The sequence below is a fragment of the Salvelinus fontinalis genome, chromosome 12 (assembly GCF_029448725.1).
Source record: "Salvelinus fontinalis isolate EN_2023a chromosome 12, ASM2944872v1, whole genome shotgun sequence".
In the NCBI taxonomy this organism is placed as follows: domain Eukaryota; kingdom Metazoa; phylum Chordata; class Actinopteri; order Salmoniformes; family Salmonidae; genus Salvelinus; species Salvelinus fontinalis.
In genome coordinates, this window is record NC_074676.1 from 59,246,823 (window position 1) to 59,273,350 (window position 26,528).

General features: G+C 50.7%; 1 protein-coding gene across 4 annotated transcripts in view; it reads left to right on the top strand.

Annotated features, from left to right (window-relative positions):
- Positions 1-26,201, top strand: part of jade3 (jade family PHD finger 3) — a 97,785-nt gene extending 71,584 nt beyond the window's left edge. For all 4 annotated transcript variants that reach the window (XM_055941223.1, XM_055941225.1, XM_055941226.1 and 1 more), the window contains 4 exons: positions 16,584-16,700; positions 17,435-17,971; positions 23,211-23,328; positions 24,461-26,201. In XM_055941223.1, the coding sequence (XP_055797198.1) occupies positions 16,584-16,700; positions 17,435-17,971; positions 23,211-23,328; positions 24,461-25,464 (1,776 nt within the window). In that variant the 3' untranslated portion in view covers positions 25,465-26,201. The remainder of the gene's footprint in view (positions 1-16,583; positions 16,701-17,434; positions 17,972-23,210; positions 23,329-24,460) is intronic.
- The last annotated feature ends 327 nt before the right edge of the window (positions 26,202-26,528 follow it).

The window sequence follows — 26,528 nt, forward strand, 5'->3', positions numbered from 1 at the left end:
GCTGACTGACGGTCCTGTATATCTCTAGCTGACTGACGGTCTTGTATATCTCTAGCTGACTGACGGTCCTGTATATCTCTAGCTGACTGACGGTCCTGTATATCTCTAGCTGACTGACGGTCCTGTATATCTCTAGCTGACTGACGGTCCTGTATATCTCTAGCTGACTGACGGTCCTGTATATCTCTAGCTGACTGACGGTACGGTCCTGTATATATCTAGCTGACTGACGGTCCTGTATATCTCTAGCTGACTGACGGTCCTGTGTATCTCTAGCTGGCTGACGGTACGGTCCTGTGTATCTCTAGCTGACTGACGGTCCTGTGTATCTCTAGCTGACTGACGGTACGGTCCTGTGTATCTCTAGCTGACTGACGGTCCTGTATATCTCTAGCTGACTGACGGTCCTGTGTATCTCTAGCTGACTGACGGTACGGTCCTGTGTATCTCTAGCTGACTGACGGTACGGTCCTGTGTATCTCTAGCTGACTGACGGTACGGTCCTGTATATCTCTAGGTGACTGACGGTCCTGTGTATCTCTAGCTGACTGACGGTACGGTCCTGTATATCTCTAGCTGACTGACGGTCCTGTATATCTCTAGCTGACTGACGGTACGGTCCTGTATATCTCTAGCTGACTGACGGTCCTGTATATCTCTAGCTGACTGACGGTCCTGTGTATCTCTAGCTGACTGACGGTCCTGTGTATCTCTAGCTGACTGACGGTACGGTCCTGTGTATCTCTAGCTGACTGACGGTCCTGTATATCTCTAGCTGACTGACGGTCTTGTATATCTCTAGCTGACTGACGGTCCTGTATATCTCTAGCTGACTGACGGTCCTGTATATCTCTAGCTGACTGACGGTCCTGTATATCTCTAGCTGACTGACGGTCCTGTATATCTCTAGCTGACTGACGGTACGGTCCTGTATATCTCTAGCTGACTGACGGTACGGTCCTGTATATATCTAGCTGACTGACGGTCCTGTATATCTCTAGCTGACTGACGGTCCTGTGTATCTCTAGCTGGCTGACGGTACGGTCCTGTGTATCTCTAGCTGACTGACGGTCCTGTGTATCTCTAGCTGACTGACGGTACGGTCCTGTGTATCTCTAGCTGACTGACGGTACGGTCCTGTGTATCTCTAGCTGACTGACGGTACGGTCCTGTATATCTCTAGCTGACTGACGGTACGGTCCTGTATATCTCTAGCTGACTGACGGTCCTGTATATCTCTAGCTGACTGACGGTCCTGTATATCTCTAGCTGACTGACGGTCCTGTATATCTCTAGCTGAATGACGGTACGGTCCTGTATATCTCTAGCTGACTGACGGTCCTGTATATCTCTAGCTGACTGACGGTCCTGTGTATCTCTAGCTGACTGACGGTACTGTGTATCTCTAGCTGACTGACGGTACGGTCCTGTATATCTCTAGCTGACTGACGGTCCTGTGTATCTCTAGCTAGCTGACTGACGGTCCTGTGTATCTCTAGCTGGCTGACGGTACGGTCCTGTATATCTCTAGCTGACTGACGGTACGGTCCTGTATATCTCTAGCTGACTGACGGTACGTTCCTGTGTATCTCTAGCTGACTGACGGTCCTGTGTATCTCTAACTGACTGACGGTACGGTCCTGTTTATCTCTAGCTGACTGACGGTAGGGTCCTGTATATCTCTAGCTGACTGACGGTACGGTCCTGTGTATCTCTAGCTGACTGACGGTACGGTCCTGTGTATCTCTAGCTGACTGACGTTCCGGTCCTGTGTATCTCTAGCTGACTGACGGTACGGTCCTGTATATCTCTAGCTGACTGACGGTCCTGTGTATCTCTAGCTGACTGACGGTACGGTCCTGTATATCTCTAGGTGACTGACGGTCCTGTATATCTCTAGCTGACTGACGGTCCTGTGTATCTCTAGCTGACTGACGGTCCTGTGTATCTCTAGCTGACTGACGGTCCTGTGTATCTCTAGCTGACTGACGGTCCTGTGTATCTCTAGCTGACTGACGGTCCTGTGTATCTCTAGCTGACTGACGGTCCTGTGTATCTCTAGCTGACTGACGGTCCTGTGTATCTCTAGCTGACTGACGGTACGGTCCTGTGTATCTCTAGCTGACTGACGGTCCTGTATATCTCTAGCTGACTGACGGTCCTGTATATCTCTAGCTGACTGACGGTCCTGTATATCTCTAGCTGACTTACGGTCCTGTGTATCTCTAGCTGACTGACGGTACGGTCCTGTATATCTCTAGGTGACTGACGGTCCTGTATATCTCTAGCTGACTGACGGTCCTGTGTATCTCTAGCTGACTGACGGTCCTGTGTATCTCTAGCTGACTGACGGTCCTGTGTATCTCTAGCTGACTGACGGTCCTGTGTATCTCTAGCTGACTGACGGTCCTGTGTATCTCTAGCTGACTGACGGTACGGTCCTGTATATCTCTAGCTGACTGACGGTCCTGTATATCTCTAGCTGACTGACGGTCCTGTATATCTCTAGCTGACTGACGGTCCTGTGTATCTCTAGCTGACTGACGGTCCTGTGTATCTCTAGCTGACTGACGGTACGGTCCTGTATATCTCTAGGTGACTGACGGTCCTGTATATCTCTAGCTGACTGACGGTCCTGTGTATCTCTAGCTGACTGACGGTCCTGTGTATCTCTAGCTGACTGACGGTCCTGTGTATCTCTAGCTGACTGACGGTCCTGTGTATCTCTAGCTGACTGACGGTCCTGTGTATCTCTAGCTGACTGACGGTCCTGTGTATCTCTAGCTGACTGACGGTCCTGTGTATCTCTAGCTGACTGACGGTACGGTCCTGTATATCTCTAGCTGACTGACGGTACGGTCCTGTATATCTCTAGCTGACTGACGGTCCTGTATATCTCTAGCTGACTGACGGTCCTGTATATCTCTAGCTGACTGACGGTCCTGTATATCTCTAGCTGACTGACGGTCCTGTATATCTCTAGCTGACTGACGGTCCTGTATATCTCTAGCTGACTGACGGTCCTGTATATCTCTAGCTGACTGACGGTACGGTCCTGTATATATCTAGCTGACTGACGGTCCTGTATATCTCTAGCTGACTGATGGTCCTGTGTATCTCTAGCTGGCTGACGGTACGGTCCTGTGTATCTCTAGCTGACTGACGGTCCTGTGTATCTCTAGCTGACTGACGGTCCTGTGTATCTCTAGCTGACTGACGGTACGGTCCTGTGTATCTCTAGCTGACTGACGGTACGGTCCTGTATATCTCTAGGTGACTGACGGTCCTGTGTATCTCTAGCTGACTGACGGTACGGTCCTGTATATCTCTAGCTGACTGACGGTCATGTATATCTCTAGCTGACTGACGGTACGGTCCTGTATATCTCTAGCTGACTGACGGTCCTGTATATCTCTAGCTGACTGACGGTCCTGTGTATCTCTAGCTGACTGACGGTCCTGTGTATCTCTAGCTGACTGACGGTACGGTCCTGTGTATCTCTAGCTGACTGACGGTCCTGTATATCTCTAGCTGACTGACGGTCTTGTATATCTCTAGCTGACTGACGGTCCTGTATATCTCTAGCTGACTGACGGTCCTGTATATCTCTAGCTGACTGACGGTCCTGTATATCTCTAGCTGACTGACGGTCCTGTATATCTCTAGCTGACTGACGGTACGGTCCTGTATATCTCTAGCTGACTGACGGTACGGTCCTGTATATATCTAGCTGACTGACGGTCCTGTATATCTCTAGCTGACTGACGGTCCTGTGTATCTCTAGCTGGCTGACGGTACGGTCCTGTGTATCTCTAGCTGACTGACGGTCCTGTGTATCTCTAGCTGACTGACGGTACGGTCCTGTGTATCTCTAGCTGACTGACGGTACGGTCCTGTGTATCTCTACCTGACTGACGGTACGGTCCTGTGTATCTCTAGCTGACTGACGGTCCTGTGTATCTCTAGCTGACTGACGGTCCTGTGTATCTCTAGCTGACTGACGGTCCTGTGTATCTCTAGCTGACTGACGGTCCTGTGTATCTCTAGCTGACTGACGGTCCTGTGTATCTCTAGCTGACTGACGGTACGGTCCTGTATATCTCTAGCTGACTGACGGTCCTGTATATCTCTAGCTGACTGACGGTCCTGTATATCTCTAGCTGACTGACGGTCCTGTGTATCTCTAGCTGACTGACGGTCCTGTGTATCTCTAGCTGACTGACGGTACGGTCCTGTATATCTCTAGGTGACTGACGGTCCTGTATATCTCTAGCTGACTGACGGTCCTGTGTATCTCTAGCTGACTGACGGTCCTGTGTATCTCTAGCTGACTGACGGTCCTGTGTATCTCTAGCTGACTGACGGTCCTGTGTATCTCTAGCTGACTGACGGTCCTGTGTATCTCTAGCTGACTGACGGTCCTGTGTATCTCTAGCTGACTGACGGTCCTGTGTATCTCTAGCTGACTGACGGTCCTGTGTATCTCTAGCTGACTGACGGTCCTGTGTATCTCTAGCTGACTGACGGTCCTGTGTATCTCTAGCTGACTGACGGTACGGTCCTGTATATCTCTAGCTGACTGACGGTCCTGTATATCTCTAGCTGACTGACGGTCCTGTATATCTCTAGCTGACTGACGGTCCTGTATATCTCTAGCTGACTGACGGTCCTGTATATCTCTAGCTGACTGACGGTCCTGTATATCTCTAGCTGACTGACGGTCCTGTATATCTCTAGCTGACTGACGGTACGGTCCTGTATATATCTAGCTGACTGACGGTCCTGTATATCTCTAGCTGACTGATGGTCCTGTGTATCTCTAGCTGGCTGACGGTACGGTCCTGTGTATCTCTAGCTGACTGACGGTCCTGTGTATCTCTAGCTGACTGACGGTACGGTCCTGTGTATCTCTAGCTGACTGACGGTACGGTCCTGTGTATCTCTAGCTGACTGACGGTACGGTCCTGTATATCTCTAGGTGACTGACGGTCCTGTGTATCTCTAGCTGACTGACGGTACGGTCCTGTATATCTCTAGCTGACTGACGGTCATGTATATCTCTAGCTGACTGACGGTACGGTCCTGTATATCTCTAGCTGACTGACGGTCCTGTATATCTCTAGCTGACTGACGGTCCTGTGTATCTCTAGCTGACTGACGGTCCTGTGTATCTCTAGCTGACTGACGGTACGGTCCTGTGTATCTCTAGCTGACTGACGGTCCTGTATATCTCTAGCTGACTGACGGTCTTGTATATCTCTAGCTGACTGACGGTCCTGTATATCTCTAGCTGACTGACGGTCCTGTATATCTCTAGCTGACTGACGGTCCTGTATATCTCTAGCTGACTGACGGTCCTGTATATCTCTAGCTGACTGACGGTCCTGTATATCTCTAGCTGACTGACGGTACGGTCCTGTATATATCTAGCTGACTGACGGTCCTGTATATCTCTAGCTGACTGACGGTCCTGTGTATCTCTAGCTGGCTGACGGTACGGTCCTGTGTATCTCTAGCTGACTGACGGTCCTGTGTATCTCTAGCTGACTGACGGTACGGTCCTGTGTATCTCTAGCTGACTGACGGTACGGTCCTGTGTATCTCTAGCTGACTGACGGTACGGTCCTGTGTATCTCTAGCTGACTGACGGTACGGTCCTGTATATCTCTAGCTGACTGACGGTCCTGTATATCTCTAGCTGACTGACGGTCCTGTATATCTCTAGCTGACTGACGGTCCTGTATATCTCTAGCTGAATGACGGTACGGTCCTGTATATCTCTAGCTGACTGACGGTCCTGTATATCTCTAGCTGACTGACGGTCCTGTGTATCTCTAGCTGACTGACGGTACTGTGTATCTCTAGCTGACTGACGGTACGGTCCTGTATATCTCTAGCTGACTGACGGTCCTGTGTATCTCTAGCTAGCTGACTGACGGTCCTGTGTATCTCTAGCTGGCTGACGGTACGGTCCTGTATATCTCTAGCTGACTGACGGTACGGTCCTGTATATCTCTAGCTGACTGACGGTACGTTCCTGTGTATCTCTAGCTGACTGACGGTCCTGTGTATCTCTAACTGACTGACGGTACGGTCCTGTGTATCTCTAGCTGACTGACGGTAGGGTCCTGTATATCTCTAGCTGACTGACGGTACGGTCCTGTGTATCTCTAGCTGACTGACGGTACGGTCCTGTATATCTCTAGCTGACTGACGGTCCTGTATATCTCTAGGTGACTGACGGTACGGTCCTGTATATCTAGGTGACTGACGGTACGGTCCTGTGTATCTCTAGCTGACTGACGGTACGGTCCTGTGTATCTCTAGCTGACTGACGGTACGGTCCTGTGTATCTCTAGCTGACTGACGGTACGGTCCTGTATATCTCTAGGTGACTGACGGTACGGTCCTGTATATCTCTAGGTGACTGACGGTCCTGTATATCTCTAGGTGACTGACGGTCCTGTATATCTCTAGGTGACTGACGGTCCTGTATATCTCTAGCTGACTGACGTTACGGTCCTGTGTATCTCTAGCTGACTGACGGTACGGTCCTGTATATCTCTAGCTGACTGACGGTCCTGTATATCTCTAGGTGACTGACGGTACGGTCCTGTATATCTAGGTGACTGACGGTACGGTCCTGTGTATCTCTAGCTGACTGACGGTACGGTCCTGTGTATCTCTAGCTGACTGACGGTACGGTCCTGTGTATCTCTAGCTGACTGACGGTACGGTCCTGTATATCTCTAGCTGACTGACGGTACGGTCCTGTATATCTCTAGGTGACTGACGGTACGGTCCTGTATATCTCTAGGTGACTGACGGTCCTGTATATCTCTAGGTGACTGACGGTCCTGTATATCTCTAGCTGACTGACGGTCCTGTATATCTCTAGCTGACTGACGGTACGGTCCTGTATATCTCTAGCTGACTGACGGTCCTGTATATCTCTAGCTGACTGACGGTCCTGTATATCTCTAGCTGACTGACGGTCCTGTATATCTCTAGCTGACTGACGGTCCTGTATATCTCTAGCTGACTGACGGTACGGTCCTGTATATATCTAGCTGACTGACGGTCCTGTATATCTCTAGCTGACTGACGGTCCTGTGTATCTCTAGCTGACTGACGGTACGGTCCTGTATATCTCTAGCTGACTGACGGTACGGTCCTGTATATATCTAGCTGACTGACGGTCCTGTATATCTCTAGCTGACTGACGGTCCTGTGTATCTCTAGCTGACTGACGGTACGGTCCTGTGTATCTCTAGCTGACTGACGGTACGGTCCTGTATATCTCTAGCTGACTGACGGTCCTGTATATCTCTAGCTGACTGACGGTCCTGTATATCTCTAGCTGACTGACGGTCCTGTATATCTCTAGCTGACTGACGGTCCTGTATATCTCTAGCTGACTGACGGTCCTGTATATCTCTAGCTGACTGACGGTCCTGTATATCTCTAGCTGACTGACGGTCCTGTATATCTCTAGCTGACTGACGGTCCTGTATATCTCTAGCTGACTGACGGTACGGTCCTGTATATCTCTAGCTGACTGACGGTACGGTCCTGTATATCTCTAGCTGACTGACGGTCCTGTATATCTCTAGCTGACTGACGGTCCTGTATATCTCTAGCTGACTGACGGTCCTGTATATCTCTAGCTGACTGACGGTCCTGTATATCTCTAGCTGACTGACGGTCCTGCATATCTCTAGCTGACTGACGGTCCTGTATATCTCTAGCTGACTGACGGTCCTGTGTATCTCTAGCTGACTGACGGTACGGTCCTGTGTATCTCTAGCTGACTGACGGTCCTGTATATCTCTAGCTGACTGACGGTCTTGTATATCTCTAGCTGACTGACGGTCCTGTATATCTCTAGCTGACTGACGGTCCTGTATATCTCTAGCTGACTGACGGTCCTGTATATCTCTAGCTGACTGACGGTCCTGTATATCTCTAGCTGACTGACGGTACGGTCCTGTATATATCTAGCTGACTGACGGTCCTGTATATCTCTAGCTGACTGACGGTCCTGTGTATCTCTAGCTGGCTGACGGTACGGTCCTGTGTATCTCTAGCTGACTGACGGTCCTGTGTATCTCTAGCTGACTGACGGTACGGTCCTGTGTATCTCTAGCTGACTGACGGTACGGTCCTGTGTATCTCTAGCTGACTGACGGTACGGTCCTGTATATCTCTAGGTGACTGACGGTCCTGTGTATCTCTAGCTGACTGACGGTACGGTCCTGTATATCTCTAGCTGACTGACGGTCCTGTATATCTCTAGCTGACTGACGGTACGGTCCTGTATATCTCTAGCTGACTGACGGTCCTGTATATCTCTAGCTGACTGACGGTCCTGTGTATCTCTAGCTGACTGACGGTCCTGTATATCTCTAGCTGACTGACGGTACGGTCCTGTGTATCTCTAGCTGACTGACGGTCCTGTATATCTCTAGCTGACTGACGGTCTTGTATATCTCTAGCTGACTGACGGTCCTGTATATCTCTAGCTGACTGACGGTCCTGTATATCTCTAGCTGACTGACGGTCCTGTATATCTCTAGCTGACTGACGGTCCTGTATATCTCTAGCTGACTGACGGTACGGTCCTGTATATCTCTAGCTGACTGACGGTACGGTCCTGTATATATCTAGCTGACTGACGGTCCTGTATATCTCTAGCTGACTGACGGTCCTGTGTATCTCTAGCTGGCTGACGGTACGGTCCTGTGTATCTCTAGCTGACTGACGGTCCTGTGTATCTCTAGCTGACTGACGGTACGGTCCTGTGTATCTCTAGCTGACTGACGGTACGGTCCTGTGTATCTCTAGCTGACTGACGGTACGGTCCTGTGTATCTCTAGCTGACTGACGGTACGGTCCTGTATATCTCTAGCTGACTGACGGTACGGTCCTGTATATCTCTAGCTGACTGACGGTCCTGTATATCTCTAGCTGACTGACGGTCCTGTATATCTCTAGCTGACTGACGGTCCTGTATATCTCTAGCTGAATGACGGTACGGTCCTGTATATCTCTAGCTGACTGACGGTCCTGTATATCTCTAGCTGACTGACGGTCCTGTGTATCTCTAGCTGACTGACGGTACTGTGTATCTCTAGCTGACTGACGGTACGGTCCTGTATATCTCTAGCTGACTGACGGTCCTGTGTATCTCTAGCTAGCTGACTGACGGTCCTGTGTATCTCTAGCTGGCTGACGGTACGGTCCTGTATATCTCTAGCTGACTGACGGTACGGTCCTGTATATCTCTAGCTGACTGACGGTACGTTCCTGTGTATCTCTAGCTGACTGACGGTCCTGTGTATCTCTAACTGACTGACGGTACGGTCCTGTTTATCTCTAGCTGACTGACGGTAGGGTCCTGTATATCTCTAGCTGACTGACGGTACGGTCCTGTGTATCTCTAGCTGACTGACGGTACGGTCCTGTATATCTCTAGCTGACTGACGTTCCGGTCCTGTGTATCTCTAGCTGACTGACGTTCCGGTCCTGTGTATCTCTAGCTGACTGACGGTACGGTCCTGTATATCTCTACCTGACTGACGGTACGGTCCTGTATATCTCTAGCTGACTGACGGTCCTGTGTATCTCTAGCTGACTGACGGTACGGTCCTGTATATCTCTAGGTGACTGACGGTCCTGTATATCTCTAGCTGACTGACGGTCCTGTGTATCTCTAGCTGACTGACGGTCCTGTGTATCTCTAGCTGACTGACGGTCCTGTGTATCTCTAGCTGACTGACGGTCCTGTGTATCTCTAGCTGACTGACGGTCCTGTGTATCTCTAGCTGACTGACGGTCCTGTGTATCTCTAGCTGACTGACGGTCCTGTGTATCTCTAGCTGACTGACGGTCCTGTGTATCTCTAGCTGACTGACGGTCCTGTGTATCTCTAGCTGACTGACGGTCCTGTGTATCTCTAGCTGACTGACGGTACGGTCCTGTATATCTCTAGCTGACTGACGGTCCTGTATATCTCTAGCTGACTGACGGTACGGTATATCTCTAGCTGACTGACGGTCCTGTATATCTCTAGCTGACTGACGGTCCTGTGTATCTCTAGCTGACTGACGGTCCTGTATATCTCTAGCTGACTGACGGTACGGTCCTGTATATATCTAGCTGACTGACGGTCCTGTATATCTCTAGCTGACTGACGGTCCTGTGTATCTCTAGCTGGCTGACGGTACGGTCCTGTGTATCTCTAGCTGACTGACGGTCCTGTGTATCTCTAGCTGACTGACGGTACGGTCCTGTGTATCTCTAGCTGACTGACGGTACGGTCCTGTGTATCTCTAGCTGACTGACGGTACGGTCCTGTATATCTCTAGGTGACTGACGGTCCTGTGTATCTCTAGCTGACTGACGGTACGGTCCTGTATATCTCTAGCTGACTGACGGTCCTGTATATCTCTAGCTGACTGACGGTACGGTCCTGTATATCTCTAGCTGACTGACGGTCCTGTATATCTCTAGCTGACTGACGGTCCTGTGTATCTCTAGCTGACTGACGGTCCTGTGTATCTCTAGCTGACTGACGGTACGGTCCTGTGTATCTCTAGCTGACTGACGGTCCTGTATATCTCTAGCTGACTGACGGTCTTGTATATCTCTAGCTGACTGACGGTCCTGTATATCTCTAGCTGACTGACGGTCCTGTATATCTCTAGCTGACTGACGGTCCTGTATATCTCTAGCTGACTGACGGTCCTGTATATCTCTAGCTGACTGACGGTACGGTCCTGTATATCTCTAGCTGACTGACGGTACGGTCCTGTATATATCTAGCTGACTGACGGTCCTGTGTATCTCTAGCTGACTGACGGTCCTGTGTATCTCTAGCTGGCTGACGGTACGGTCCTGTGTATCTCTAGCTGACTGACGGTACGGTCCTGTGTATCTCTAGCTGACTGACGGTACGGTCCTGTATATCTCTAGCTGACTGACGGTACGGTCCTGTATATCTCTAGCTGACTGACGGTCCTGTATATCTCTAGCTGACTGACGGTCCTGTATATCTCTAGCTGACTGACGGTCCTGTATATCTCTAGCTGAATGACGGTACGGTCCTGTATATCTCTAGCTGACTGACGGTCCTGTATATCTCTAGCTGACTGACGGTCCTGTGTATCTCTAGCTGACTGACGGTACTGTGTATCTCTAGCTGACTGACGGTACGGTCCTGTATATCTCTAGCTGACTGACGGTACGGTCCTGTATATCTCTAGCTGACTGACGGTACGTTCCTGTGTATCTCTAGCTGACTGACGGTCCTGTGTATCTCTAACTGACTGACGGTACGGTCCTGTGTATCTCTAGCTGACTGACGGTAGGGTCCTGTATATCTCTAGCTGACTGACGGTACGGTCCTGTGTATCTCTAGCTGACTGACGGTACGGTCCTGTATATCTCTAGCTGACTGACGGTCCTGTGTATCTCTAGCTGACTGACGTTCCAGTCCTGTGTATCTCTAGCTGACTGACGGTACGGTCCTGTATATCTCTACCTGACTGACGGTACGGTCCTGTATATCTCTAGCTGACTGACGGTCCTGTGTATCTCTAGCTGACTGACGGTCCTGTATATCTCTAGCTGAATGACGGTACGGTCCTGTATATCTCTAGCTGACTGACGGTCCTGTATATCTCTAGCTGACTGACGGTCCTGTGTATCTCTAGCTGACTGACGGTACTGTGTATCTCTAGCTGACTGACGGTACGGTCCTGTATATCTCTAGCTGACTGACGGTCCTGTGTATCTCTAGCTAGCTGACTGACGGTCCTGTGTATCTCTAGCTGGCTGACGGTACGGTCCTGTATATCTCTAGCTGACTGACGGTACGGTCCTGTATATCTCTAGCTGACTGACGGTACGTTCCTGTGTATCTCTAGCTGACTGACGGTCCTGTGTATCTCTAACTGACTGACGGTACGGTCCTGTTTATCTCTAGCTGACTGACGGTAGGGTCCTGTATATCTCTAGCTGACTGACGTTCCGGTCCTGTGTATCTCTAGCTGACTGACGTTCCGGTCCTGTGTATCTCTAGCTGACTGACGGTACGGTCCTGTATATCTCTACCTGACTGACGGTACGGTCCTGTATATCTCTAGCTGACTGACGGTCCTGTGTATCTCTAGCTGACTGACGGTACGGTCCTGTATATCTCTAGGTGACTGACGGTCCTGTATATCTCTAGCTGACTGACGGTCCTGTGTATCTCTAGCTGACTGACGGTCCTGTGTATCTCTAGCTGACTGACGGTCCTGTGTATCTCTAGCTGACTGACGGTCCTGTGTATCTCTAGCTGACTGACGGTCCTGTGTATCTCTAGCTGACTGACGGTCCTGTGTATCTCTAGCTGACTGACGGTCCTGTGTATCTCTAGCTGACTGACGGTCCTGTGTATCTCTAGCTGACTGACGGTCCTGTGTATCTCTAGCTGACTGACGGTCCTGTGTATCTCTAGCTGACTGACGGTACGGTCCTGTATATCTCTAGCTGACTGACGGTCCTGTATATCTCTAGCTGACTGACGGTACGGTATATCTCTAGCTGACTGACGGTCCTGTATATCTCTAGCTGACTGACGGTCCTGTGTATCTCTAGCTGACTGACGGTCCTGTATATCTCTAGCTGACTGACGGTACGGTCCTGTATATATCTAGCTGACTGACGGTCCTGTATATCTCTAGCTGACTGACGGTCCTGTGTATCTCTAGCTGGCTGACGGTACGGTCCTGTGTATCTCTAGCTGACTGACGGTCCTGTGTATCTCTAGCTGACTGACGGTACGGTCCTGTGTATCTCTAGCTGACTGACGGTACGGTCCTGTGTATCTCTAGCTGACTGACGGTACGGTCCTGTATATCTCTAGGTGACTGACGGTCCTGTGTATCTCTAGCTGACTGACGGTACGGTCCTGTATATCTCTAGCTGACTGACGGTCCTGTATATCTCTAGCTGACTGACGGTACGGTCCTGTATATCTCTAGCTGACTGACGGTCCTGTATATCTCTAGCTGACTGACGGTCCTGTGTATCTCTAGCTGACTGACGGTCCTGTGTATCTCTAGCTGACTGACGGTACGGTCCTGTGTATCTCTAGCTGACTGACGGTCCTGTATATCTCTAGCTGACTGACGGTCTTGTATATCTCTAGCTGACTGACGGTCCTGTATATCTCTAGCTGACTGACGGTCCTGTATATCTCTAGCTGACTGACGGTCCTGTATATCTCTAGCTGACTGACGGTCCTGTATATCTCTAGCTGACTGACGGTACGGTCCTGTATATCTCTAGCTGACTGACGGTACGGTCCTGTATATATCTAGCTGACTGACGGTCCTGTGTATCTCTAGCTGACTGACGGTCCTGTGTATCTCTAGCTGGCTGACGGTACGGTCCTGTGTATCTCTAGCTGACTGACGGTACGGTCCTGTGTATCTCTAGCTGACTGACGGTACGGTCCTGTATATCTCTAGCTGACTGACGGTACGGTCCTGTATATCTCTAGCTGACTGACGGTCCTGTATATCTCTAGCTGACTGACGGTCCTGTATATCTCTAGCTGACTGACGGTCCTGTATATCTCTAGCTGAATGACGGTACGGTCCTGTATATCTCTAGCTGACTGACGGTCCTGTATATCTCTAGCTGACTGACGGTCCTGTGTATCTCTAGCTGACTGACGGTACTGTGTATCTCTAGCTGACTGACGGTACGGTCCTGTATATCTCTAGCTGACTGACGGTACGGTCCTGTATATCTCTAGCTGACTGACGGTACGTTCCTGTGTATCTCTAGCTGACTGACGGTCCTGTGTATCTCTAACTGACTGACGGTACGGTCCTGTGTATCTCTAGCTGACTGACGGTAGGGTCCTGTATATCTCTAGCTGACTGACGGTACGGTCCTGTGTATCTCTAGCTGACTGACGGTACGGTCCTGTATATCTCTAGCTGACTGACGGTCCTGTGTATCTCTAGCTGACTGACGTTCCAGTCCTGTGTATCTCTAGCTGACTGACGGTACGGTCCTGTATATCTCTACCTGACTGACGGTACGGTCCTGTATATCTCTAGCTGACTGACGGTCCTGTGTATCTCTAGCTGACTGACGGTACGGTCCTGTATATCTCTAGGTGACTGACGGTCCTGTATATCTCTAGCTGACTGACGGTCCTGTGTATCTCTAGCTGACTGACGGTCCTGTGTATCTCTAGCTGACTGACGGTCCTGTGTATCTCTAGCTGACTGACGGTCCTGTGTATCTCTAGCTGACTGACGGTACGGTCCTGTATATCTCTAGCTGACTGACGGTCCTGTATATCTCTAGCTGACTGACGGTCCTGTGTATCTCTAGCTGACTGACGGTACGGTCCTGTATATCTCTAGCTGACTGGCTGACGGTCCTGTATATCTCTAGCTGACTGACGGTCCTGTGTATCTCTAGCTGACTGACGGTCCTGTGTATCTCTAGCTGACTGACGGTCCTGTGTATCTCTAGCTGACTGACGGTACGGTCCTGTATATCTCTAGCTGACTGACGGTCCTGTATATCTCTAGCTGACTGACGGTCCTGTATATCTCTAGCTGACTGACGGTCCTGTGTATCTCTAGCTGACTGACGGTACGGTCCTGTGTATCTCTAGCTGACTGACGGTACGGTCCTGTGTATCTCTAGCTGACTGACGGTACGGTCCTGTATATCTCTAGCTGACTGACGGTCCTGTATATCTCTAGCTGACTGACGGTCCTGTGTATCTCTAGCTGACTGACGGTCCTGTGTATCTCTAGCTGACTGACGGTACGGTCCTGTATATCTCTAGCTGACTGACGGTACGGTCCTGTGTATCTCTAGGTGACTGACGGTCCTGTATATCTCTAGCTGACTGACGGTACGGTCCTGTGTATATCTAGGTGACTGACGGTACGGTCCTGTATATCTCTAGGTGACTGACGGTACGGTCCTGTATATCTAGGTGACTGACGGTACGGTCCTGTGTATCTCTAGGTGACTGACGGTACGGTCCTGTATATCTAGGTGACTGACGGTACGGTCCTGTGTATCTCTAGCTGACTGACGGTACGGTCCTGTATATCTCTAGCTGACTGACGGTCCTGTATATCTCTAGGTGACTGACGGTACGGTCCTGTATATCTAGGTGACTGACGGTACGGTCCTGTGTATCTCTAGCTGACTGACGGTACGGTCCTGTGTATCTCTAGCTGACTGACGGTACGGTCCTGTGTATCTCTAGCTGACTGACGGTACGGTCCTGTATATCTCTAGGTGACTGACGGTACGGTCCTGTATATCTCTAGGTGACTGACGGTCCTGTATATCTCTAGGTGACTGACGGTCCTGTATATCTCTAGGTGACTGACGGTCCTGTATATCTCTAGCTGACTGACGTTACGGTCCTGTGTATCTCTAGCTGACTGACGGTACGGTCCTGTATATCTCTAGCTGACTGACGGTCCTGTATATCTCTAGGTGACTGACGGTACGGTCCTGTATATCTAGCTGACTGACGGTACGGTCCTGTGTATCTCTAGCTGACTGACGGTACGGTCCTGTGTATCTCTAGCTGACTGACGGTACGGTCCTGTGTATCTCTAGCTGACTGACGGTACGGTCCTGTATATCTCTAGCTGACTGACGGTACGGTCCTGTATATCTCTAGGTGACTGACGGTACGGTCCTGTATATCTCTAGGTGACTGACGGTCCTGTATATCTCTAGGTGACTGACGGTCCTGTATATCTCTAGGTGACTGACGGTCCTGTATATCTCTAGCTGACTGACGTTACGGTCCTGTGTATCTCTAGCTGACTGACGGTACGGTCCTGTATATCTCTAGCTGACTGACGGTCCTGTATATCTCTAGGTGACTGACGGTACGGTCCTGTATATCTAGGTGACTGACGGTACGGTCCTGTGTATCTCTAGCTGACTGACGGTACGGTCCTGTATATCTCTAGGTGACTGACGGTACGGTCCTGTATATCTAGGTGACTGACGGTACGGTCCTGTGTATCTCTAGCTGACTGACGGTACGGTCCTGTGTATCTCTAGGTGACTGACGGTACGGTCCTGTATATCTAGGTGACTGACGGTACGGTCCTGTGTATCTCTAGCTGACTGACGGTCCTGTGTATCTCTAGCTGACTGACGGTCCTGTATATCTCTAGCTGACTGACGGTACGGTCCTGTATATCTCTAGCTGACTGACGGTACGGTCCTGTATATCTCTAGCTGACTGACGGTACGGTCCTGTATATCTCTAGCTGACTGACGGTCCTGTATATCTCTAGGTGACTGACGGTCCTGTATATCTCTAGGTGACTGACGGTCCTGTATATCTCTAGGTGACTGACGGTACGGTCCTGTATATCTCTAGGTGACTGACGGTCCTGTATATCTCTAGCTGACTGACTGACGGTCCGTAAAGCTGACTAATAGCATGCTAACAGTGTGTTCTTCATGTATCTAGGTGAGCATAGCATGCTAATAGCATGCTAACAGTGTGTTCTTCATGTATCTAGGTGAGCATAGCGTGTCCAGAGAGGATGGAGCCCATCACCAAAGTGTCTCACATCCCCCCCTCCCGCTGGTCTCTCATCTGCAGCCTCTGTAAACTGAAGACTGGAGCCTGCATACAGGTGAGCGTGGTGATTGGACTGTGTGTTTCTGAACACATTTAGGTGACTAGATATCACAAGTCTCTTGGTTTGTTGTTCACATTCGTAGTGTCTTAGTTTGGTAGTATAGTGTGGTTTATCTTTTGTATTGGCTTGTGAAGTGTGTATTAACTCAAACGTTTAGAGACCCCCTTCTGTGATTAGTAAATGAATCAGGGATCCCCCTCGTAATGAGAACACAACTGCAGTGAGATATAGGATTAACATAATGAGTGTCAGTATGACTGTGCATGGCCGTCCGAACCAAGGCTCGGGCGCTGGGAAGGAACGGTTTATAGACCCGTCTCCTAGCAGCAGAGAGGACATTTAGCCCTTTCCAAGCACGGTTCCTGCCATTCTACACATTTTGCCATGAGGCAGAGAGAACTTGCAGTTTAAAGCTTCAATTACAGTGCATTTACGTTTTTTGGGGGGGGCGGGGGGGGATATCAATATCTGTGTGAGCCTCTCAGGCCCATGTTGCTCTAAGGTAAGAACAGACATTATAGTTGAATAATGACATTGTATCACAGCCTCAAACCGGTTACCTCGGCCAAAATTAGTTTAATTTGTTAGTAAATTTTTATTTTTTTTAAATACGTGTTAAAAAAAAAATTAAATTTGAAATCTGGACCTCCTGCAGTACCTCCGCGGACCTCTCTTTGACAACCCCTGAGTTAACGAACCCATACCTTGTCCTCCTCCCTCCCTCTCAGTGCTCAGTGAAGAACTGCACCATCCCGTTCCATGTGACGTGTGCCTTCGAGCACAGCCTGGAGATGAAGACCATCCTGGATGAAGGAGACGAGGTGAAGTTCAGGTCCTACTGCCTGAAGCACAGCAAGCCCAAGAACCAGGCCTCCTCCGACCCACCAGCCCCCGGCCTCAGCCCCTGTCAGCCAGCCCACAGCAAGCAGTCCAAGGCAGGGAAGCCAGGCTCCGGTCTCAGTCCGGCCCGGCCCAAACCCCCCGTAGACCCAGAGAGGGGGGGCCTGAGGGCCCAGAGGTTACTAGAACTGGAGGAGGAGTTTTCTACTCTGATTCACCCGGAAGAGCTGGCCCTGAACCTGGGCCTCCCTCCCAGCCTGCTGGACTTCATCTACCAGTACTGGAAACTGAAGAGGAAGAGTAACTTCAACCGTGCTCTGCTGCCCCCTGGTGAGGAGGAGGAGAACCTGCTGCTGTTGCCTCATGAAGACAGCATCCACACACGAATGAGGATGTTCATGCACCTCCGACAGGACTTAGAGAGGGTTAGTATTACTTATATTCTATTTAATATAGATATACACTGATTATACAAAGCATAAAGAACACCTGCTCTTTCCATGACAGACTGACCAGGTGAATCGAGGTGAAAGCTATGATCCCTTATTGATATCACCTGTTAAATCCACTTCAATCAGTGTAGATGAAGGGGAGGAGACGGGTTAAAGAAGGATTTATAAACCTTGAGACAATTGAGACGTGGATTGTGTGCACTACCGTTCTAAAGTTTGGGGTCACTTAGAAATGTCCTTGTTTTTGAAAGAAAAGCAAATTGTTTGTCCATTAAAATAACATCAAATTGATCAGAAATACAGTGTAGACATTGTTAATGTTGTAAATTACTATTGTAGCTGATTTTTAATGGAATATCTACATAGGCGTACAGAGGCCCATTATCAGCAACCATCACTCCTGTGTTCCAATGGCACGTTGTGTTAGCTAATCCAAGTTTATCATTTTAAAAGGCTACTTGATCATTAGAAAACCATTTTGCAATTGTTAGCACAGCTGAAAACTGTGTTCTCATTAAAGAAGCATTAAAACTGGCCTTTAGACTAGTTGAGTATCTGGAGCATCAGCATTTATGGGTTCGATTACAGGCTCAAAATGTCCAGAAACAAAGACCTTTCTCCTGAAACTCGTCAGTCTATTCTTGTTCTGAGAAATGAAGGCTATTCCATGCGAGAAATTGCCAAAAACCTGAAATCTCGTACAATGCTGTGTACTACTCCCTTCACAGAACAGCACAAACTGGCTCTAACCAGAATAGAAAGAGGAGTGGGAGGCCCCGGTGCACAACTGAGCAAGAGCACTAGTACATTAGTGTCTAGTTTGAGAAACAGACGCCTCACAAGTCCTCAACTAGCAGCTTCATGAAATAGTACCCGCAAAACACCAGTCTCAACGTCAACAGTGAAGAGGTGAATCCAGGATGCTGGCCTTCTAGGCAGAGTTCCTCTGTCCAGTGTCTGTGTTATTTTGCCCATCTTAATCTCTTCTTTTTATTAGCCAGTCTGAGATATGGCTTTTTCTTTGCAACTCTGCCTAGAAGGCCAGCATCCCGGAGTCGCCTCTTCACTGTTGAGGCTGGTGTTTCTGTCTGTAATAAAGCCCTTTTGTGATGGAAAAACTAATTCTGATTGTCTGGGCCTGGCTCCCCAGTGGGTGGGCCTATGCCTTCCCAGGCCCACCCATGGCTGCGCCCCCCCTACCCAGTCATGTGAGATCCATAGATCAGAACCTTATTTCAGTTGACTCATATCCACATACAAAGTATTCAGACCCCTTCCCCCTTTTCCACATTTTGTTACGTTACAGACTTTATTCAATTTCTTTTTTTTACCCTCATCCATCTACTCTCAATACCCCATAATGACAAAGCGAAAACAGGTTTTTAGACATTTGTGTACATTTTTTTTTTTTAACAGAAACGATATTTAAATAAGTATTCAGACCCTTTGCTATGAGACTCAAAATTGAGCTCAGGTGCATCCTGTTTCCATTGATCATCCTTGAGATATTTCTACATCTTGATTGGAGTCCACCGGTGGGAAATTCAATTGATTGGACATGATTTGGAAAGGCACACACCTGTTTATATAAATGTCCCACAGTTGACAGTGCATGTCAGAGCAAAAACCAAGCCATGAGGTTGAAGCAATTGTCCGTAAAGCTCTGAGACAGGATTGTGTCGAGGCACAGATCTGGGGAAGGGTACCAAAACATTTCTGCAGCATTGAAGGTCCCCAAGAACACAGTGGCCTCCATCATTCTTAAATGGAAGACGTTTGGAACCACCAAGACTCTTCCCTGCCAAACTGAGAAATCGGGGGAGAAGAGCCTTGGTCAGGGAGGTGAGCTAGAACCCCAACGTACTCTCTGACAAAGCTCTAGAGTTCCTCTGTGGAGATGAGAGAACCTTCCAGAAGGACAACCATCTCTAGTTGTCTCTCAGCACTCAACTAATCAGGCCTTTATGGTAGACTGGTCAGACGGAAGCCACTGCTCAGTAAAAGGCACGGCAGCCAACTTGGAGTTTGCCAAAAGGGACCTAAAGGACTCTGACCATGAGAAACAAGATTCTCTGGTTTTGAAACTAAGATTGAACTATTTGGCCTGAAAGCCAAGCGTCACGTCTGGAGGAAACCTGGCACCATCCCTACAGTGAAACGTGGTGGTGGCAGAATCATGCTGTGGGGGTGTTTTTCAGCGGCAGGGACTGGGAGACTAGTCAGGATCGAGGGAAAGATGAACGGAGCAAAGTACAGAGAGATCCTTGATGAAAACCTGCTCAGGACCTCAGACTGGGGCAAAGGTTCACCTTCCAACAGGACAACGACCCTAAGCACACAGCCAAGACAATGCAGGAGTGGCTTCGGGGCAAGTTTCTGAATGTCCTTGAGTAGCCCAGCCAGAGCCCAGACTTGAACCCTATCGAACATCTCTGGAGAGACCTGAAAATCACTGTGCCACAACACTCTCCATCCTACCTGACAGAGCTCGAGAGGATCTTCCCAAATACAGGTGTGCCAAGCTTGTAGCGTCATAACCAAGAAGACCTGTTTTTGAAGACTCGAGTCTGTAATCGCTGCCAAAGGTCCTTAAAAAAAGTAGTGAGTAAAGGGTCTGAAAAAAAACAAAAACAAAGGGGAAAACATTGTGTTTAATCCATTTTAGAATAAAGCTGTTATGGAACAAAATGTGGGGAAAAGAAAAGGGGTCTGAATACTTTCCCAATGCGCCGTATGAACTGTACAATTATTGCATGTTGATTTTCTCTTTTTGTTCAGTTCTCTGAGCTCTGTCATATCATGATCTGAGTTGGGTGCTTATATGGGGTGGCAGGTAGACAGGGGTTGGGAGGGAGACAGTAGGGAGGGAGGGTGGCAGGTAGACAGGGGTTGGGAGGGAGACAGTAGGGAGGGAGAGAGGGAGACAGTAGGGAGGGAGGGAGACAGTAGGGAGGGAGAGAGGGAGACAGGAGGGAGGGAGGGAGACAGTAGGGAGGGAGAGAGGGAGACAGTAGGGAGGGAGGGAGACAGTAGGGAGGGAGAGAGGGAGACAGTAGGGAGGGAGGGAGGGAGACAGTAGGGAGGGAGGGAGGGTGACAGTAGGGAGGGAGGGAGGGTGACAGTAGGGAGGGAGGGAGGGAGGGTGACAGTAGGGAGGGAGGGAGGGAGGGTGACAGTAGGGAGGGAGGGAGGGAGGGTGACAGTAGGGAGGGAGGGAGGGAGACAGTAGGGAGGGAGAGAGACAGTAGGGAGGGAGAGAGGGAGACAGTAGGGAGGGAGGGAGGGAGACAGTAGGGAGGGAGGGAGGGTGACAGTAGGGAGGGAGGGAGGGTGACAGTAGGGAGGGAGGGAGGGTGACAGTAGGGAGGGAGGGAGGGTGACAGTAGGGAGGGAGGGAGGGAGACAGTAGGGAGGGAGAGAGGGAGACAGTAGGGAGGGAGGGAGACAGTAGGGAGGGAGAGAGGGAGACAGTAGGGAGGGAGGGAGGGAGACAGTAGGGAGGGAGGGAGGGTGACAGTAGGGAGGGAGGGAGGGTGACAGTAGGGAGGGAGGGAGGGTGACAGTAGGGAGGGAGGGAGGGTGACAGTAGGGAGGGAGGGAGGGTGACAGTAGGGAGGGAGGGAGGGAGACAGTAGGGAGGGAGGGAGGGAGGGTGACAGTAGGGAGGGAGGGAGGGAGACAGTGGGGAGGGTGGCAGGTAGACAGGGGTTGTCAGTTCTAAACCAGGGTCTTACAGGAAGAATCTGCCACCGTGTTGTCCCCTGCAAGAGAGGAATTGGGTTATGGGCCCGTACATACCATCCCTTCAGAATGTAATACGTTAAGCAAGGGATGAGAGTGGGCTACCTGCCGCCGTAACAGGGAGAGGGAGGCTTACAGTAGGGAGGGAGGCTTACAGTAGGGAGGGAGGGAGACAGTAGGGAGGGCGGGAGGGAGACAGTAGGGAGGGCGGGAGGGAGACAGTAGGGAGGGCGGGAGGGAGACAGTAGGGAGGGCGGGAGGGAGACAGTAGGGAGGGAGGGAGGGAGACAGTAGGGAGGGCGGGAGGGAGACAGTAGGGAGGGCGGGAGGGTGACAGTAGGGAGGGCGGGAGGGAGACAGTAGGGAGGGAGGGAGGGAGACAGTAGGGAGGGCGGGAGGGAGACAGTAGGGAAGGGCGTTGTCAGTGAGGGGGAGGGTGACAGAGGCTCAGGTCTCTGGAATGGTTAGGGGTCAGGCCTGGGGTCCAAAGAGGTTAGGGGTCAGGCCTGGGGGGGCCAAAGAGGTTAGGGGTCAGGCCTGGGGGGGCCAAAGAGGTTAGGGGTCAGGTCTGGGGGGGCCAAAGAGGTTAGGGGTCAGGCCTGGGGGGGCCAAAGAGGTTAGGGGTCAGGCCTGGGGGGGCCAAAGAGGTTAGGGGTCAGGCCTGGGGGGGCCAAATAGGTTAGGGGTCAGGCCTGGGGGGTCCAAAGAGGTTAGGGGTCAGGCCTAGGGGGGCCAAAGATGTTAGGGGTCAGGCCTGGGGGTCAAAGAGGTTAGGGGTCAGGCCTGGGGGGTCCAAAGAGGTTAGGGGTCAGGCCTGGGGGGTCCAAAGAGGTTAGGGGTCAGGCCTAGGGGGGCCAAAGAGGTTAGGGGTCAGGCCTGGGGGGGCCAAAGAGCTTAGGGGTCAGGCCTGGGGGGGCCAAAGAGCTTAGGGGTCAGGCCTGGGGGCCCCAAAGAGGTTAGGGGTCAGGCCTGGGGGCCCCAAAGAGGTTAGGGGTCAGGCCTGGGGGGGCCAAAGAGCTTAGGGGTCAGGCCTGGGGGCCCCAAAGAGGTTAGGGGTCAGGCCTGGGGGCCCCAAAGAGGTTAGGGGTCAGGCCTGGGGGGGCCAAAGAGCTTAGGGGTCAGGCCTGGGGGCCCCAAAGAGGTTAGGGGTCAGGCCTGGGGGCCCCAAAGAGGTTAGGGGTCAGGCCTAGGGGGGCCAAAGAGGTTAGGGGTCAGGCCTGGGGCCCAAAGAGGTTAGGGGTCAGGCCTAGGGGCCAAAGAGGTTAGGGGTCAGGCCTGGGGGGGCCAAAGAGGTTAGGGGTCAGGCCTGGGGGCCAAAGAGGTTAGGGTATATAAAAGTGCTTCAAAAAGCGGGAATATATCCCAGGGGAGATGCAAACTATAGAACAGCCACCAGATGGAGACAAATTGCTGGGTGGCTTAGGGTGAGTGTTTGTTAGCTCACCTGACGGCCGTGGTGTGTCCCCTACAGGTGAGGAACCTCTGTTACATGGTGAGTCGGAGGGAGAAGCTGAAACTGTCTCAGAGCAAAGCCCAGGAGCAGATCTTCAACCTCCACGTCAAACTGCTCAGCCAGGAGGTCTCCGCCGGTAAGATTTGGTTGTGTGGTCGTATCTGAATACCCGTACATGCATTCTAAATATCTGAATACCCGTACATGCATTCTAAATATCTGAATACCCGTACATGCATTCTAAATATCTGAATACCCGTACTTGCATTCTAAATATCTGAATACCCGTACTTGCATTCTAAATATCTGAATACCCGTACTTGCATTCTAAATATCTGAATACCCGTACTTGCATTCTAAATATCTGAATACCCGTACTTGCATTCTAAATATCTGAATACCCGTACTTGCATTCTAAATATCTGAATACCCGTACATGCATTCTAAATATCTGAATACCCGTACATGCATTCTAAATAATAGGCATTTTGGATATGTGAAAAAATAACGTTTTATAGTATGTGAAATTGGTATGCTTTAAAGGCCATGATTTTATACTCATTTATGCATTTAAAAATTATATTTTTTTAACTAGGCAAGTCAGTTAATTAACAAATTCTAATTTACAATGACGGCCTACCCCGGTCAAACCTGGACGACGCTGGGCCAATTGAGAGCCACCCTATGGGACACCCAATCACGGCCGGATGTGATATAGCTGTAGGGACGTCTCTTTCACTGATATGCAGTGCCTTAGACCACTGCGCCACTCGGGAGCGATATCCCTATGGGGTTAGTTAGGGACCATCAGTAAATTTAAAGTACATGGGACAATATTATAAAATGTCAACAGCTCCAAATTTCGATGACTTAACCTCAAACCAACTATAAATTGTAAAATATCATATTAATGAGACAACTAAAAGATGGGCAACATGAAAATATCTTCCCATTGTGCAATTTATTGACGGCCCCTAACTAGCCCCAGAGCTAGGCTACTCAAAGCCACTCTCGTATGGCGTCAGTCATGGCCACTGCATTTCTTTATGACCAAGCCACAAAACGAGGCCAAATCAGACGTTCAGCCCCCCTTTAAACGTTTCTATTGGAGGAGATGGGGACTAACCCATCATTCTGATTGGCCCTCATGGTGGTGTGGGAGGAGATGGGGACTAACCCATCATTCTGATTGGCCCTCATGGTGGTGTGGGAGGAGATGGGGACTAACCCATCATTCTGATTGGCTCTCATGGTGTTTGTCTCCCCAGGTCTGCCGGTGGACAGCATGTTGTTCCGGCCTCCTCCCAGAATCACCCTGAAGCTGAAGATGCCCAAAGTGTCGCTGGGTAACGGGAAGACCGGCTCCAAGTCGGGCAACGGCCCCCTATGTCCAGATAACAGCGGGAATGTTCACCAACGCAGTGGGGGAGGGAAGGGGCTAGGGAAGGGAGGGGGGAAGGGTAAAGGAGGAGGGAAGCCTCAGCTCCATGGGCGAGGCAGGAGAGAGGAGCGCTCCAATGGCAGTCTGTTGTCTGCTTCAGGTCAGTCACGTCGGGAGGAGAGTAATGCCAGTGGACCAACGCTGACTAACCGCGCTGCCAGGGGCTCGGCCCAGACCGGCAAGCCTCTAATGGCTAAACCGTTGCCGCTCAACGCCGCCCTACATGGCCACCCTTCCAATGGAAACGGCAACCTGGACCAAGAGAGGACAGGGCCCGTTCCTAGATCCAACGGCGTGATGGTGGGCGTGGCCCAGAAGGACAGCTCTTGTCAGACCCCCAGCGAACAGGAAACCAGCGAGGGTTCAGGGGTCAAGGCCAGCCAATCAGTCGGCTTCAGTGATTCCACCATGGAGCACTTCAGCCGGTCGTTCAAGGAAGCGACGGTCAGCTTGGTGCGGACCACGGAGGACCTGCGGGGGGACAAGGTGTCCCAGGGGGGTAAAGGCCCCAGATCGGCCCAGGACCTGCGGGGGGACAAGGTGTCCCAGGGGGGTGAAGGCCCCAGATCGGCCCAGGACCTGCGGGGGGACAAGGTGTCCCAGGGGGGTGAAGGCCCCAGATCAGCCCAGGACCGACCCTGGGCCAAACCAGCTCCCAGAATCCCCCAGGGACTCTGTGGTACCAGATCACCACCCTACCAGGAGACGGACGGATACTGCCCTGACCTGGAGCTCAGTGACTCAGAGCCAGAGGCTAAAGGTCAGAGGTCGAGGCAGGGTAGGGTTAAGCAGAGTCTGGGGGGGTCCGGTAGGACCTCAGTACAGAGGTGACAGCCATGACCTTTGCCCCCGGCTCTGTCAGAGCGAGCAGCTCTCTGGTCACGGGGCAGAGCCTCTACAATGTCTGGGCCGTCTGTCTATTGTACACAGGGACACTGGGACAGGAGCACTGGGACTGATGCATGACAGGCGTCCTGACCTGGATCATCACCTCAGTGGGACTCTAAGCCACATGTCTTTAATGGATTTTTTTTGTTCTCCCTCCATGCTCGGTGTGAACGGAGCGCCCTCGGACTGTCTTCTGATTACGTGTCTTTTTATCTTCTCTGCTCTGGCTAGAAATGATTAGAGCCTGAATGATGGGGGTTTGTTTTACAGCGGAGAAATTCAAGTGTAATTTTTCCACTCTGAAGTCTCGTAAATTGCCATCCAAAATACTAATTGTCCAATAAATATGCTTCAAATGTGGATTTTTTATCCTATCGGTCGATCTCTACTCAGCGTCCCTATCGAGGTTAACATCTACATAATAGGTGAATCTACACTCCCTCTCCATTTCTGCCGATCTCTTGAGCTGCTTCCTGTCCTTTCACATCATCTCAGTTGAGGAAACTGCTCGTTGACCAGCCAGTTCTTCCACTCGTCTCTATTTCCAGAGTTGGACAGAGGGAGCGTCTCCTTTAAGAGAATCATTCACCATGTTTTTGATATGTATGGAAGTCCCTGACTGTGTATTGGTATGATTTTGTATCCTTTTTACTAGGGAATAAATAGTATATTTAATCAAACTGGACATTTGGTGACATTTTTTATCCCTGGAACAGAAGCGCTGCAGAGTTATGGAACCTGATGCTCTGGTGTCTGACTGGTGAGGGGTGTCTGACTGGTGAGGGGTGTCTGACTGGTAGAGGGGTGTCTGACTGGTAGAGGGGTGTCTGACTGGTAGAGGGGTGTCTGACTGGTAGAGGGGTGTCTGACTGGTAGAGGGGTGTCTGACTGGTAGAGGGGTGTCTGACTGGTAGAGGGGTGTCTGACTGGTAGAGGGGTGTCTGACTGGTAGAGGGGTGTCTGACTGGTAGAGGGGTGTCTGACTGGTAGAGGGGTGTCTGACTGGT